Source organism: Camarhynchus parvulus, chromosome 4, assembly GCF_901933205.1.
Source record: "Camarhynchus parvulus chromosome 4, STF_HiC, whole genome shotgun sequence".
NCBI lineage: Eukaryota > Metazoa > Chordata > Aves > Passeriformes > Thraupidae > Camarhynchus > Camarhynchus parvulus.
The window spans coordinates 53643672-53654909 of NC_044574.1; the positions used below are offsets into that span (position 1 = coordinate 53643672).

The 11238-nt window shown below is 44.1% G+C and overlaps 1 protein-coding gene across 1 annotated transcript in view; it reads right to left on the reverse strand.

Moving 5' to 3' along the window:
- Nucleotides 1-4681: 4681 nt before the first annotated feature.
- Nucleotides 4682-11238, reverse strand: part of HERC3 (HECT and RLD domain containing E3 ubiquitin protein ligase 3) — a 42490-nt gene continuing 35933 nt past the window's right edge. The window contains exons 20-25 of the mRNA XM_030947858.1: nt 10817-10983; nt 9688-9754; nt 8488-8570; nt 6257-6440; nt 5446-5548; nt 4682-5008 (exon numbers count right to left, since the gene is read on the reverse strand). Coding sequence (XP_030803718.1) covers nt 4800-5008; nt 5446-5548; nt 6257-6440; nt 8488-8570; nt 9688-9754; nt 10817-10983 — 813 coding nt within the window. The 3' untranslated portion in view covers nt 4682-4799. The remainder of the gene's footprint in view (nt 5009-5445; nt 5549-6256; nt 6441-8487; nt 8571-9687; nt 9755-10816; nt 10984-11238) is intronic.

Below are 11238 nucleotides of genomic sequence, written 5' to 3' on the forward strand. Positions count from 1 at the left end.
AGTCAGAACTACACTTTACTAGGAAAATTAAAATAAAATGCAGGAGTACAAAAGCACTGACAGAGTCAGAATACAACCTGACACCCTCTGGGTCAGGGTGTTAGTAGCAGTCCAATTGGAATGATGGCTGCAGTCCTCCTGGAGTGACAGATGTGGTTCTGTTGAAGCAGTGGTCCTATAGAAGGGTGTAGTTTTCCTCTGAAGGTTCAGTGTGGTGTAGATAGGCCTGGTCTTCCTCTGGGAATCCAGTGGAAAAAGGCTGGTTGTAGTGCTCCAAATATCAGATTATATCCAGGCAGGAATGCTTGGCTCCTCCCCCTGGGCGGAGCATCTCACAATGGGAGGATGTGATTTTATCAGTGATGCTGTAAGAATCAATGGGCCATTAACCGAAGATACCCCCTGGAGTTCCGAGGGATGGGTCATGGAAGAGATAAAGAATACAGCCCCACCTGGTTTTAACAGTTGGTAATAGAATAGATATTTTTGGTTACATCTTGCATTGCAACCTGAGACACCCCCAACAGCTGGGTTTTTCCCCTGACAAATCTTGAAAAATGATATGTAGGGAACAGTCCATTTTACTTTTAAACTGATGAGATTGTAGCATTTTCTGATGCTTAGTTACTGCTGTTTACATGGTATATTGCTAGAATTTCAGATAGTTTCTATGAAATGTAAGTACAGTTATGCACTTTAGAGAGTTTATATTTTTGAACTTTGAAAACTAAAAGTAACAAAACCTATTAGAAGAGATTGTACATTAAAAGAAAAAAAAACCCTGCACCTAGCCATCTCTCTTTTTGAACTGTTCAAGTCCTTTCCTGTGGCAAAAACAAAGCAAAACTTCAGCTGCCTCCTTGTGAAGGCAACTGCTAGAAAAGATTATCAGAAAGAAGTGGATTTTAGAATTCCAGTCCTGGAAATACATATGCCAATGCTGAACTGTGTCCTGGCTTTGCAGATGCTGTGACTGCCCTCTCTCAAACCTGCACAGGAGGAGGACTCCTGGGCACTAAAACATTGTCTTTGTATCATACAGATGATTTAACTTCCCACTGACCACAAATAGCCAGAAATTATGTTTGCCCCACCACACCAGGTCAATCTAAGAAGGAGCTGTGCATTTTGTTTGATGATTTGTCTGTGCCAACATCAATGATTATTGAGTGGACAACGTTAAATACAAGACTGTACTTTTTAAAAGGTGTGAAGTACTGTACAAAATTGTACTTTATGTGATATAAATAAGCTGTTTAGTGTAAGACAACCTCTTTCCATGTCACTAGAACAAAGCTGTCTGCTGTAGGATGGCAGTAGGGTCTGCTGGGCTTCCCATCCACAGGGCAGCCTTGGACACGTGTCTGTGTTACCACATTGTGGTATAATAAATCATTCAAATGTAAATGCTGGCCATGAACGGGCTGTGCACCAAATAAGATTGCAGAAGTGAAAGACAGAGGGAAAACTTGTCATTCTAACAAGTTGCATTTGGTTTTGTTCTGTTTACTCCTGAGTAAACAGCTGAATAATGGATGTTTCTGTTAACGGCAGTGAAATTAAAGCATTTTTCTTTTAATCATTCTGCTGATACACTGGTTGTTATTTTTGTTGTTATTTTTGGTGTGTGCAAGTTTCAGAGAGTAAATGCTGCCAGCCATCCTCCTGCCTGAGGAGCTGTCTTTGGAGCTGTTTGCAAGTCAGTGATTGACTGCTGCTGCTCAGGTGAGAGCTGGGCAACCAGACCAAAATTGTTACAGGTTGAGTAAAAAAAATGTCTGCAGGGAGAAGTAGAAAATTACATGTCTGGAGAAGTACAAAGTAACCCACAGGTGGTAGAAGGGGAGTAAACGGGGCATAATTAATTGTGCTGATGGCTGAGCAGGATTTCTGGGGCTCCTCCTGTTTCTCCCTCAGATGTTCACCAGGGTTTTGGTGCCTTTGACTGCCACAGCATGTGGTGTCAGAGGCCCTTTGCTTGGGGTGGAAGACACAGGAATTGGCTCTGTGAGTCCAAACTGGACACCTCACCCCACACCCCTACTGCATGTCTTGGAAAAAGCTCTTGCCCTTGGAGACTGGAGTGGATTGACATCTCCAGCTGTTGGAGAGGGCAGTCAAGTTTCACCAACCTGCATGGTCACTCACAGCATAAAGAGTGGAACACTTGCTGGACCTTGTATGGTCAGCAAGTGTATGATCCTTGTGCTTCCCTTTGGACACCTGCATGCAGGGAGCCAGCTCCTAGAGTAACAGCTATGTACATATATCAAACAACACATAATTTTGCAAATAACTTGGTATATAGCAAATACTGGGGTTGGCTGAGTGCAGAAGCCAGTAGCAGGGTAGGTGTGGGTGCCTGACTGAAAAAAAAATTGTTAACAATCCCTTTTCTTCAGACTGCATTTGGTGTACAAAAGCAACCTGGAAATGCATTCCCCAGCTAATGACATCTCAGTGACTCTAGGCTCGGGTCTGTTTACATGATTTATGTAACAGCAACTTCAAATTGAATCAATGGTGTCCTTTTAAATATGAATAGATTGAAAAACATTATGTGTACGCTTTGTGTTTTGTATAAAACAAGAAAATACAACTATTTTGACTGCAGGTGTTTGGTGACAGCTTCTGTTCTGTGTGGGATGCTGCCAAAGATGGCTCAGCCCAATAAAGTGGCTCATAAAGTCCTCAACAGCCCTGGCCTCTTCTGCCTCCCCCTCCTCAGCTGAATAGGGCTAACACTTGCTACTGGAAAAGAGATATCTGATGCATAAATATAAATATACACACATTTTGCATTTATATAATATATAAAACATATGCACACTTACCTCTGTAGTGTAACACATGTTATCTACAATAATGCAACCCACTATATACAAGATATAGACTATACACACCAGAAACAACAGTAGATAGACCTTACACAATAATACAGGTCACACAGTAATGAGCACACATTACACTCTATGTAAGAGGATATGTGCAGACACCTGTGTCCATCCACCTAAACAAATAAAATATGTGCAATATATGTGTCTAACCACAGATGCATGGATGGAATGACTGAGGGCTGGTCTCAAGTCCAAGATCTTCCTTGGAGGACTTCCCTTTGCCTGAGACAGGACAGGGGGAGAGGCAGTGCTGGTGCCTGGAGCAGCCTCTCCTTTGCTCCCTGACATGGAAAGGCAGCCACTCCATCAGAATTAAACATCAAATTTATTGCATAATACTGTACTATGTACACACACATCGAAAATAAACATTTGATATAATTGTATATTTGTCTTCAATGCTGCATTAGAAAGAGGCTGGGGGGCTCTCAATGTAGCCCACAGCTCGTCTTTTAAAAAAAAGAACAATCCAGAAGCCTAAAACCTTTTGTTACGAGGTGCAAAGTTCAATACTGTAAATTGAACATGGTGCATAAATACTATGTCCTAATAACAAGTCAATGTCAAAACCACCCTAGGCTTAAAATGAGATTTACATCAAGATCTGAAAAAATGGCATGGGAGAAAGGAGAAAAATCATTCAAACTTCACTTAATGGGGCAATGAGACTGAGGAAAAGAGGACAAAAGCTCTCCAATCATACAGGACAGATTTAGGTAGAGATTTTTCTACATTTTCAGTCTAATTCACACAGAATGTCCTTCAGGCCCCCTGGCAAAACAGCTGCCAAGCGAGAGGGCTGTTCTCAAACAGCAAAGTAATAAGCCTAACTGCAAAGATCAAACCAATCTCCAGGCAGGGGGCTATCACTCAAATGTGGATCTCCTACTCCTTTCTTTGACCGGACCTGATGAGACTGAAGAGATTGCACACACCTCCCATGCTCACACACCCCTGCACTCACACAGCCACACACACAGCTCCTCTGGACAAAGGTGGCAGCAGTAAAAGCAGGCATCTCACCTGGTATTAGAGTAGCAGGGCTGTTGGGATGGAAAAAGAGGGCAGCCCACCCACCCAGGCTGCAGACTTGGCAGGACAGAAACACAGCACGAGGGAGGCATTTAGAGAAACCTGCTGTGATAGGCAGGGTTTGTCCTTCCACAAGCCTGAACACAAATCCCACTCTAGAGGGATTCTGAGGCTTCTTTGAGAAGCTTGAAAACAAAATTCAAGACAAGTGAGGAAAAACAAGCCAACCTCTGTAAACTACCATATTTTCCATGAGATATCCTGGTGCAAAAAGATGGAACATCACTAATGCACCGCTCTGGGGTCACAAATGACATCCCAGCCCAGTACCATCCACCAAAGACTGAAGGGCAGAGGAGATATTTCCATTCAAAGCAAGCAAGAACCAGCTTGCATTTAAAAAGGGAGGAAAAAAGGGGGGGGAATCACAGCCTTTCAACGAGGAGATCGCTATTTCATCCTGTTTCCACCATACCCTAAATGCAAGGGACATCAAAATATTTCGACTGAACTAAAAGAAGAGGTAAGAGTGTGTGTGTGTGTATGGGGGCAACAAACTACAAGGAATTGCCAGGAGGGCAGTGATGTCAAGTTGGAGGGGAAACAACAGAAATGCCCACTGAACTGATTTTGTTCAGCAGATGAAAAAATTCAAAAGCAAGAGCCTCTCCCTGCTGGCAGCATCAGGCTGAGACTGCATCATCTCTATTATTATTATTATTATTATTACTTATCTTTACCCACCCCCAAAAAAAAAAAAAAAAAAAAAAAAAAAGAAGTAGTTCAGATCTATTCCCTTACAAAAATAAATCCCAAGCCCATCGTTCTGCTGCTCAGCACCCAGGAGTCTGTGCCAGCCCCGCAGGGGGGTCAGGCCAAGCTGAAGCCCTCGTAGTGGTCGATGGCCTGCACGAGGCGGGCGCTGAGGATCTCCTTGCTGCTGTACTTGGGCAGGTCCAGCAGGTTGTAGCAGGTGTGGGCCACGGGCAGGTACTGCTCCCCGCTGGGCGTCGACTGGATGATGATGCGCAGGCTGGACATGCCATAGATGGGGATGCGGTCGCTGCCCGTCAGGAACACTGCAGAGGCACAAGGGAGGCCGGGCAGCTGGGACAGCTGAGGGACCTGGCAAAGTTCAGCCCCACCTGCCTGGAGGGGCTGAAACCCTGACTAGACTCCCAGGGGAGCTGCAACACAGCAAGGCCAGTGGCAGGCACGAGCACTGGCCTTTATCCATCTTATCTTATCCTTTATCCATCACAGAATCTGAGTGGCTGAGGTTTAAGGGACCTCTGGAGGTCCTCAGGGCCAACCCCCTGCTCAAGCAGGGCCACCTAGAGCCAGCTAGGTGGCCAGGAGAGAAGAGAAAAAGCCACAATAGAGGGAAGCCCCAGCTCTGACTAGCTGATATTGTCACTCATGCTGGATCACCCAACTCAGTGCAATGAAGCTCCGCAGCCACTCCCACCCAAGTCTTTCAATTCCAGGAGATGCTGCACCACTGCAAGATACTTACAGAGAAATTTCTTCTTCTTTTCCAAAGAAAATTCATGGAAGGTCTCCCAGAACATTCTCACAGTCGGGTGGGTGGCAGTGTAGTCTCCCTTATAGACAGCACTCTATTAAAAAACCAAAATATCACATTTTCAGCTGGCACGAGAAGAAAGCAAAGACTAAGCAGAACCCAGACCTGATCTTTTCTAGTATCTGACATCAGATCTGTGCCTGATAGCTTTGAAAGGGAACACAGGATGGGTGATGGGCAATGGCATGGCTCAAAGACATGGCAAGAGCTCTCTGGCAATGTGAGGAAGGCAGACATTAAACTTCTGCTTTTCAGCTAATTACAAGTGTGGAGAGCAATTCTGGAGTGCCTTTTCACAGGCTGAACTCATGAACAGGATCACACACTCTGCACTGAGAGTGACATGCGGGTCTACAGCTTTTGAGAGGATACAACCCTTTCTGGGTGTCCAGACTCCCCTTTGAACCCTTGTGTAGTTTTTGCCCCTGTGCACTGGAGTTTTACTACAGGTGTAGACCTTTTGTGTCCTCCCTTTGGCCACAGATTTCATCCTTAAAAAACAGACTGAAGTCCTTCTCCCTGTCCTTCCTCATCCTGAATTTCCTCCCTGAGTTTTATCTGTAGCATGCCAGCACAGTGAGAAACTTTTCATGTGAGTGACAGCAAAGTGCACAAGGAACATGAGAAAAAAAAAGCATCATGGCTTATCCCATCTCCTGACACAGACCAATGCCCACCTCATGCAACTGCACAATCCTGGCACCTGTGCAAAATAAAAAACAGTACAAGAGGGAAGCTTTACCTCCTCCAGTTCCTCCCAGTTGTAGTTACTGTTTCCAACTATCATGGCCCTGAGCTCTGTGGGCTGGAAGAGTTCCAGGACCTTCCCTCCACACACTTTCAGGAAGCCAGTAGAAAAGGCTGTGTACCACTCGTGGATGGAAACGTTGAAGATGTAATTTACGTAGGCTTCGACAAATTCTTCCCTAATGCATGGAGAGAAAGCAGGCAGAGGAAAGCACTTTTAATCACATGTCTAAGCAGCAGCACTGCCAAGTTTTCCAGCTTCTGTTTGTGAAGTGTTTCGCAAACACGAGTCTCCAAGCAGGCTCAACCCACTGCCCTCCTCTCACCAACATGGACAGAGTGCTCAGCAGCAAGTGCTACCGTGTGTCTGCTTACTCCCTGGCAGTGGTGGCATGGGACTCGCCCAGGCTCTCTGCCACCAGTAAAGCTGAGGAGCTTACAACTGGAAGAAACATTTTGGCCATTGGTGGAGTTCTCACCACATGCACTACACAAAAGCAGCAAAGGACAGGTGAGGAAGTAAAAAGGAAATAAGGAAGCAGAATAACAAAACTGAAAACCTGGACTAAGAAATCATATACCAAAGGGGGAGTTATTTTCCAGTGCATTTGTTTTATTTTCATTTTCCCCATAGTCACCTGAGCATTAGGGAAATTCAAGCTGATTAAGCACTTAACTGTTGCTTAATTCCTCTCTGGCTGTTACGGTCATGAACTCTGCATCAAGAGCATTTTAGGAACTCCAGAGGAAAAAGGGAAAATGCAGGCATTTCCTACTCAGCATTCGTCAGTTACAGCAATCCTGTGCATTCCCAGTTTCCAATGAACTTTCCTCACACGGGAAAGGTAGTGCCCACAGACATACACACAACAAACTACTCAGGCCATAGGGTGGCAAATTGGTCCCTGGCCTCTAAATGTAGAGGTGGAGGAAGTCATTAAGCACTGTAAGGTAAATTGACAGTCATGTCTAGACCTGGATTTAGAGGTTAGCTGGAGTTCAGAACTCCAGTCAGGATAAAGCAACTGAATTTTGGAATGTTAAGCTGGTAGAACTACACACTAGCCTTTCTCCTTAAGGATTTTCTTCCCTTGTTTCCTACCCTGACTTAATAAACAGTTCCAGTAGTTAACCCTGCTGCTCTTCCCAAGTGCTCCTTTGTACTGGATGGCACACAGTTAAAAAAAAGGCAGGTTCTCTTTTGAATGTATATGCCCAACTTAAAAACCTGAAGGGTTCTAACACTGGCATTTTTTATCTTTCCTTCACTGTTGCAGGGGTAGATTAAACACTCCTCTGTTTTAGCTGAAGTCCATCTTCTCTTTGCAGGGAGACAGAAACCCATGTGGGTTTGGCATGGAGGCAGCTCTTTAGCTGTGTAATTGCACCATTTTGGGCAGCAGCAAAGCAGGTAAGAAGTAACACAGACAAAGCTTTTGCTGTAGCAATGGCTTCAGACACATTCAAAACCCTTTTAAATAATCAGATTAATAGGAAATTACTTCATCTCCAGCCTTGCCAGCAAGGTCTTCAGCAATCCTAGTACAAGTCTCCAACCATGCTGCTGAGTAGTTACTGGATCACAATGTTTTGCCAGCAGAGAAAGAATGTGAACACTGCTTCAAGTAATAAAGGCACTTGTAGAAATCCAGTTACAAGATTATGGGAAGAAAATAGTTCAGCAGCTGGACAAAAAAAAAAAAAAGGGGGGGGGGGAATGGTAGCTGTGCTAGTAATAACCCTGGGTGTTCAGTCAAATGGAAAGAGATCCAAGTACAGCAGGTCCTTCTGGCTGTCATCGGGGATGGGAGTCAGGCCGTGCCAAAGGAAAGTTTCCGGCTCCAGAATCAGGAGTACAAACAAGTCTGCCAGGCTCAGTTCTGTTGGTTACATACAGTTCCCCTCTGAGCCATCAGGGTTATTAACCTGGGCCAAAATCATGTCTCCAATGTCTACTTAAAATGAGAAAAACTACCAAGGTCTATACAGAGGCCTTTTATAGGGAAGATGTCAATCCAAGTGCACAGTACATTTTCCAAACATTGGTGGAAAGATGATGAAAACTTGATTTTTGTTCAAGTGCTGCTAGTGCCCAGCAACTTTTGAGCAACTGGTCTCAAAATTTGTTCACAGTGACTGGTAATTAGCCCCCACATTTCCCTTGTGTTTCTGTGGCACATGACTTCACCACGAGCACGAGTCCATCCCCACAGCTGCCCCACTTGCCTGTTGTCCTTCTGCACCAGGATTTTATCTCCATCTTCAATCAGGTTCTTCTGCTCTGTCACACCATAGCTTTCCCTGCAGATCTGTACAAAACCAGGAAATTAATGTTACCAGAAGTATTTTCCAGGGCATGTGCCTGTAAGAAACACAGAGTCCTCTTAGACAGCTGAGGACTGGCATGTAAAGAGTGGGACAGAGAAAATGGTATGTGCAGAAACTTCTGTTCTCTGCTCCCAGTACACTGTGTGCTTCACCACCCACCATCACCTACATTTGCTGTTGGACTGCTATTAAGTTGAAATGTGAACTTAGAAAGGAATAAAAAAGTATTTTAGGTAAATTTCCTGGGAAAAAATAACCCCAGGAGATTGGTAAGTAAAAACTAACTGTTTTTAACTAAGTTCATGAGTTCTGGCAATAAAAAGGACTCCCTTTTTAAACAGAAACTCAGTGGGTTAATTCATCCTCTCTCACTGGAAGAATAAATGACATTTTCCTGCTTTTGCCAGCCAAGGATGGCAGCAGTACAAACCTACACTGTGTACACTAATTGGTTACCTGAAAAGAATGTGAAAGGGTCATAGATAAAAGAAGCCCTTATGTGTGAAAAAGAATTTGGGTAAGAGTTTCTTTTGTTACTTTAAAGGTATTCTTTTTTACACAGCCTGCATTACCATCACAATGGCCTCATTGTCTCATCCCAAGTTACAGCTCCTGCTGCAGGAGACACAGTCAGATGCAGGTCTGACTCACTCCAGAGGTAAATTTGATCTAAGGGAGTTTGTGCTCTCTCATTCATGCAAAAAGGAAATGGGCACCACTCTCCTTGCTCAGCAAGGCTCTTCACAGTGTGGAGCAGTTTTATGTACCTTGTTTTTACCCCAGGACAGGACTTGGACAGAGTCAAAAAATGATCCAGATCAAGATGAACGCATCACTCACAACCTGTTAGAGCATCAGGTCTTTGAACAGTGACAACAAGGCTATTTTGAAAACCATTCAGCTTAATCTACTTATCGCTCAGTTTTTAGCACCACATACATACAAAAGAAGAAGGGAGTTGACAGCAAAGAACATTTTAACATTAGCATGGGCTGTGTGCTATAGGCATTTGGAATCAGCCAGAATACACATGAAGATATAGATAGGCTTCAACTGTACCACAGCAATCAGAGAGCTGATATGTCAAATGTGTCTTACTGTAAAATTCAAACAGAACGTCTCCTCCACATCTTCCCCAGGGTAATCTAAAAGTTGCTGGAGACTCCTAAACAACAAATAGGGAAAGAAATGAAGAAAACAATAATCAGAGATTTTAAAAGCCATACCTCTAATAGGGAAAACAAATTCAGCAGAAGTAACCAGCATCATACATCTGGCTAGTAAGATTGCAAGAGACAGAATCTGAGTCATCTGAAACAGTAAAAAAGAAATACACCTCCACTAAAGAGATGCTTTGGTAGAAGCAGGATAGATGCCAGTCCACAGAAATTATCAATACAGTCTGTGACTACCTAGTTCATGGATCATCTTTAATGATCCTGACTTTGGAACAGAATTACATTCCTAGTTCTAAAGTTGTAATTCTATGTCATCACCACACAAAGCTCTGAGGGAGTGGAAGAAGAGACAGAGGTGGACTGTATCTGTATGGCCACCACACAGAAAATACTCTGCTACCCCCCAAAATCCTGCTGCTGTCTTCCTGGCATTTTACCTCATTATTGAAAAATACAGCTATCTTTTTGTGTAGATGAATCAGATGGCAACTCAGAAACAGAAATAAGACAGCAGTCAGACAGTGGGATCTTAACTTCCCAGTGGGAGGGGGAACCAGCATCCCTATGCAATTAGGTAGAAAAGATTCAATACATCACTTGGAAAAAGTAATTAGTTCACTCCACTCAACTTCTTCCTGTCATGGGAGCAGGTCAGAGCTGCTCTGGCTCATGGATGGGATGATTCACAGCCCTACACACAGTTCCCTTGCTAGTCTGAGCCTGGCTCAAGGGGAAAGGCTGAGGCTGGGATCCAGGATCACGCGCACAGTCACACAGGGCAGGGACAGGCTTCCACTCCTGTTCCCAAAAGGGGGTGTGGGAGGTGTCCTTTGGCTGTGTTGGTACCCAGTTTCTTGGGGTCAGGAGGGTGGGAGCCTAAGCAGATTGATCCAAGAGCCTGTGGGAGAGAAGTCATACACAAAATCCACCACCAGTTACTCAAAAGGATCAGGAGATGTTTTATTCATCAGCTTTTATCTAGTTTGGCATTCCTGTTCTTAGCTGGATGGTCTACCTTCCAGAAAAGCTGCAAATTTTGATTTTCATACCTTCCTTCTGTAGGGGACAGCTCCTTCAAATCCTCTAGGCAGGGCTTCACATTCAAGAGTTTTTTGTACAGAGCCAAGGGAAAGTGAAGGTCTACCACTGTGAAATTGTAGATTGCAAGACCACATATGATGCCAATCAAGTGAAACCAGTTGTGTTCTACAAAACACTGCAAAACCACACAGAGAAATCCTGATGAGACACACTGTCACTGGTGCAATGCACAGTACCCTTTCCTACATGCACTAAGAAGCCAGACACTGCTTTTCCAACAGGGACAGAGTCAGAGAGCTCCCATCAGGTGCCACTTTGGTTGTAAATTTATTGGTGGTGTGTGGCACAAAAATGAAGCTTCAAAAACCATGCTCTATTACTTTTGTAAGCCATGATCACTGTGGAAACAGCAGCTTTCCATCTTACCTGC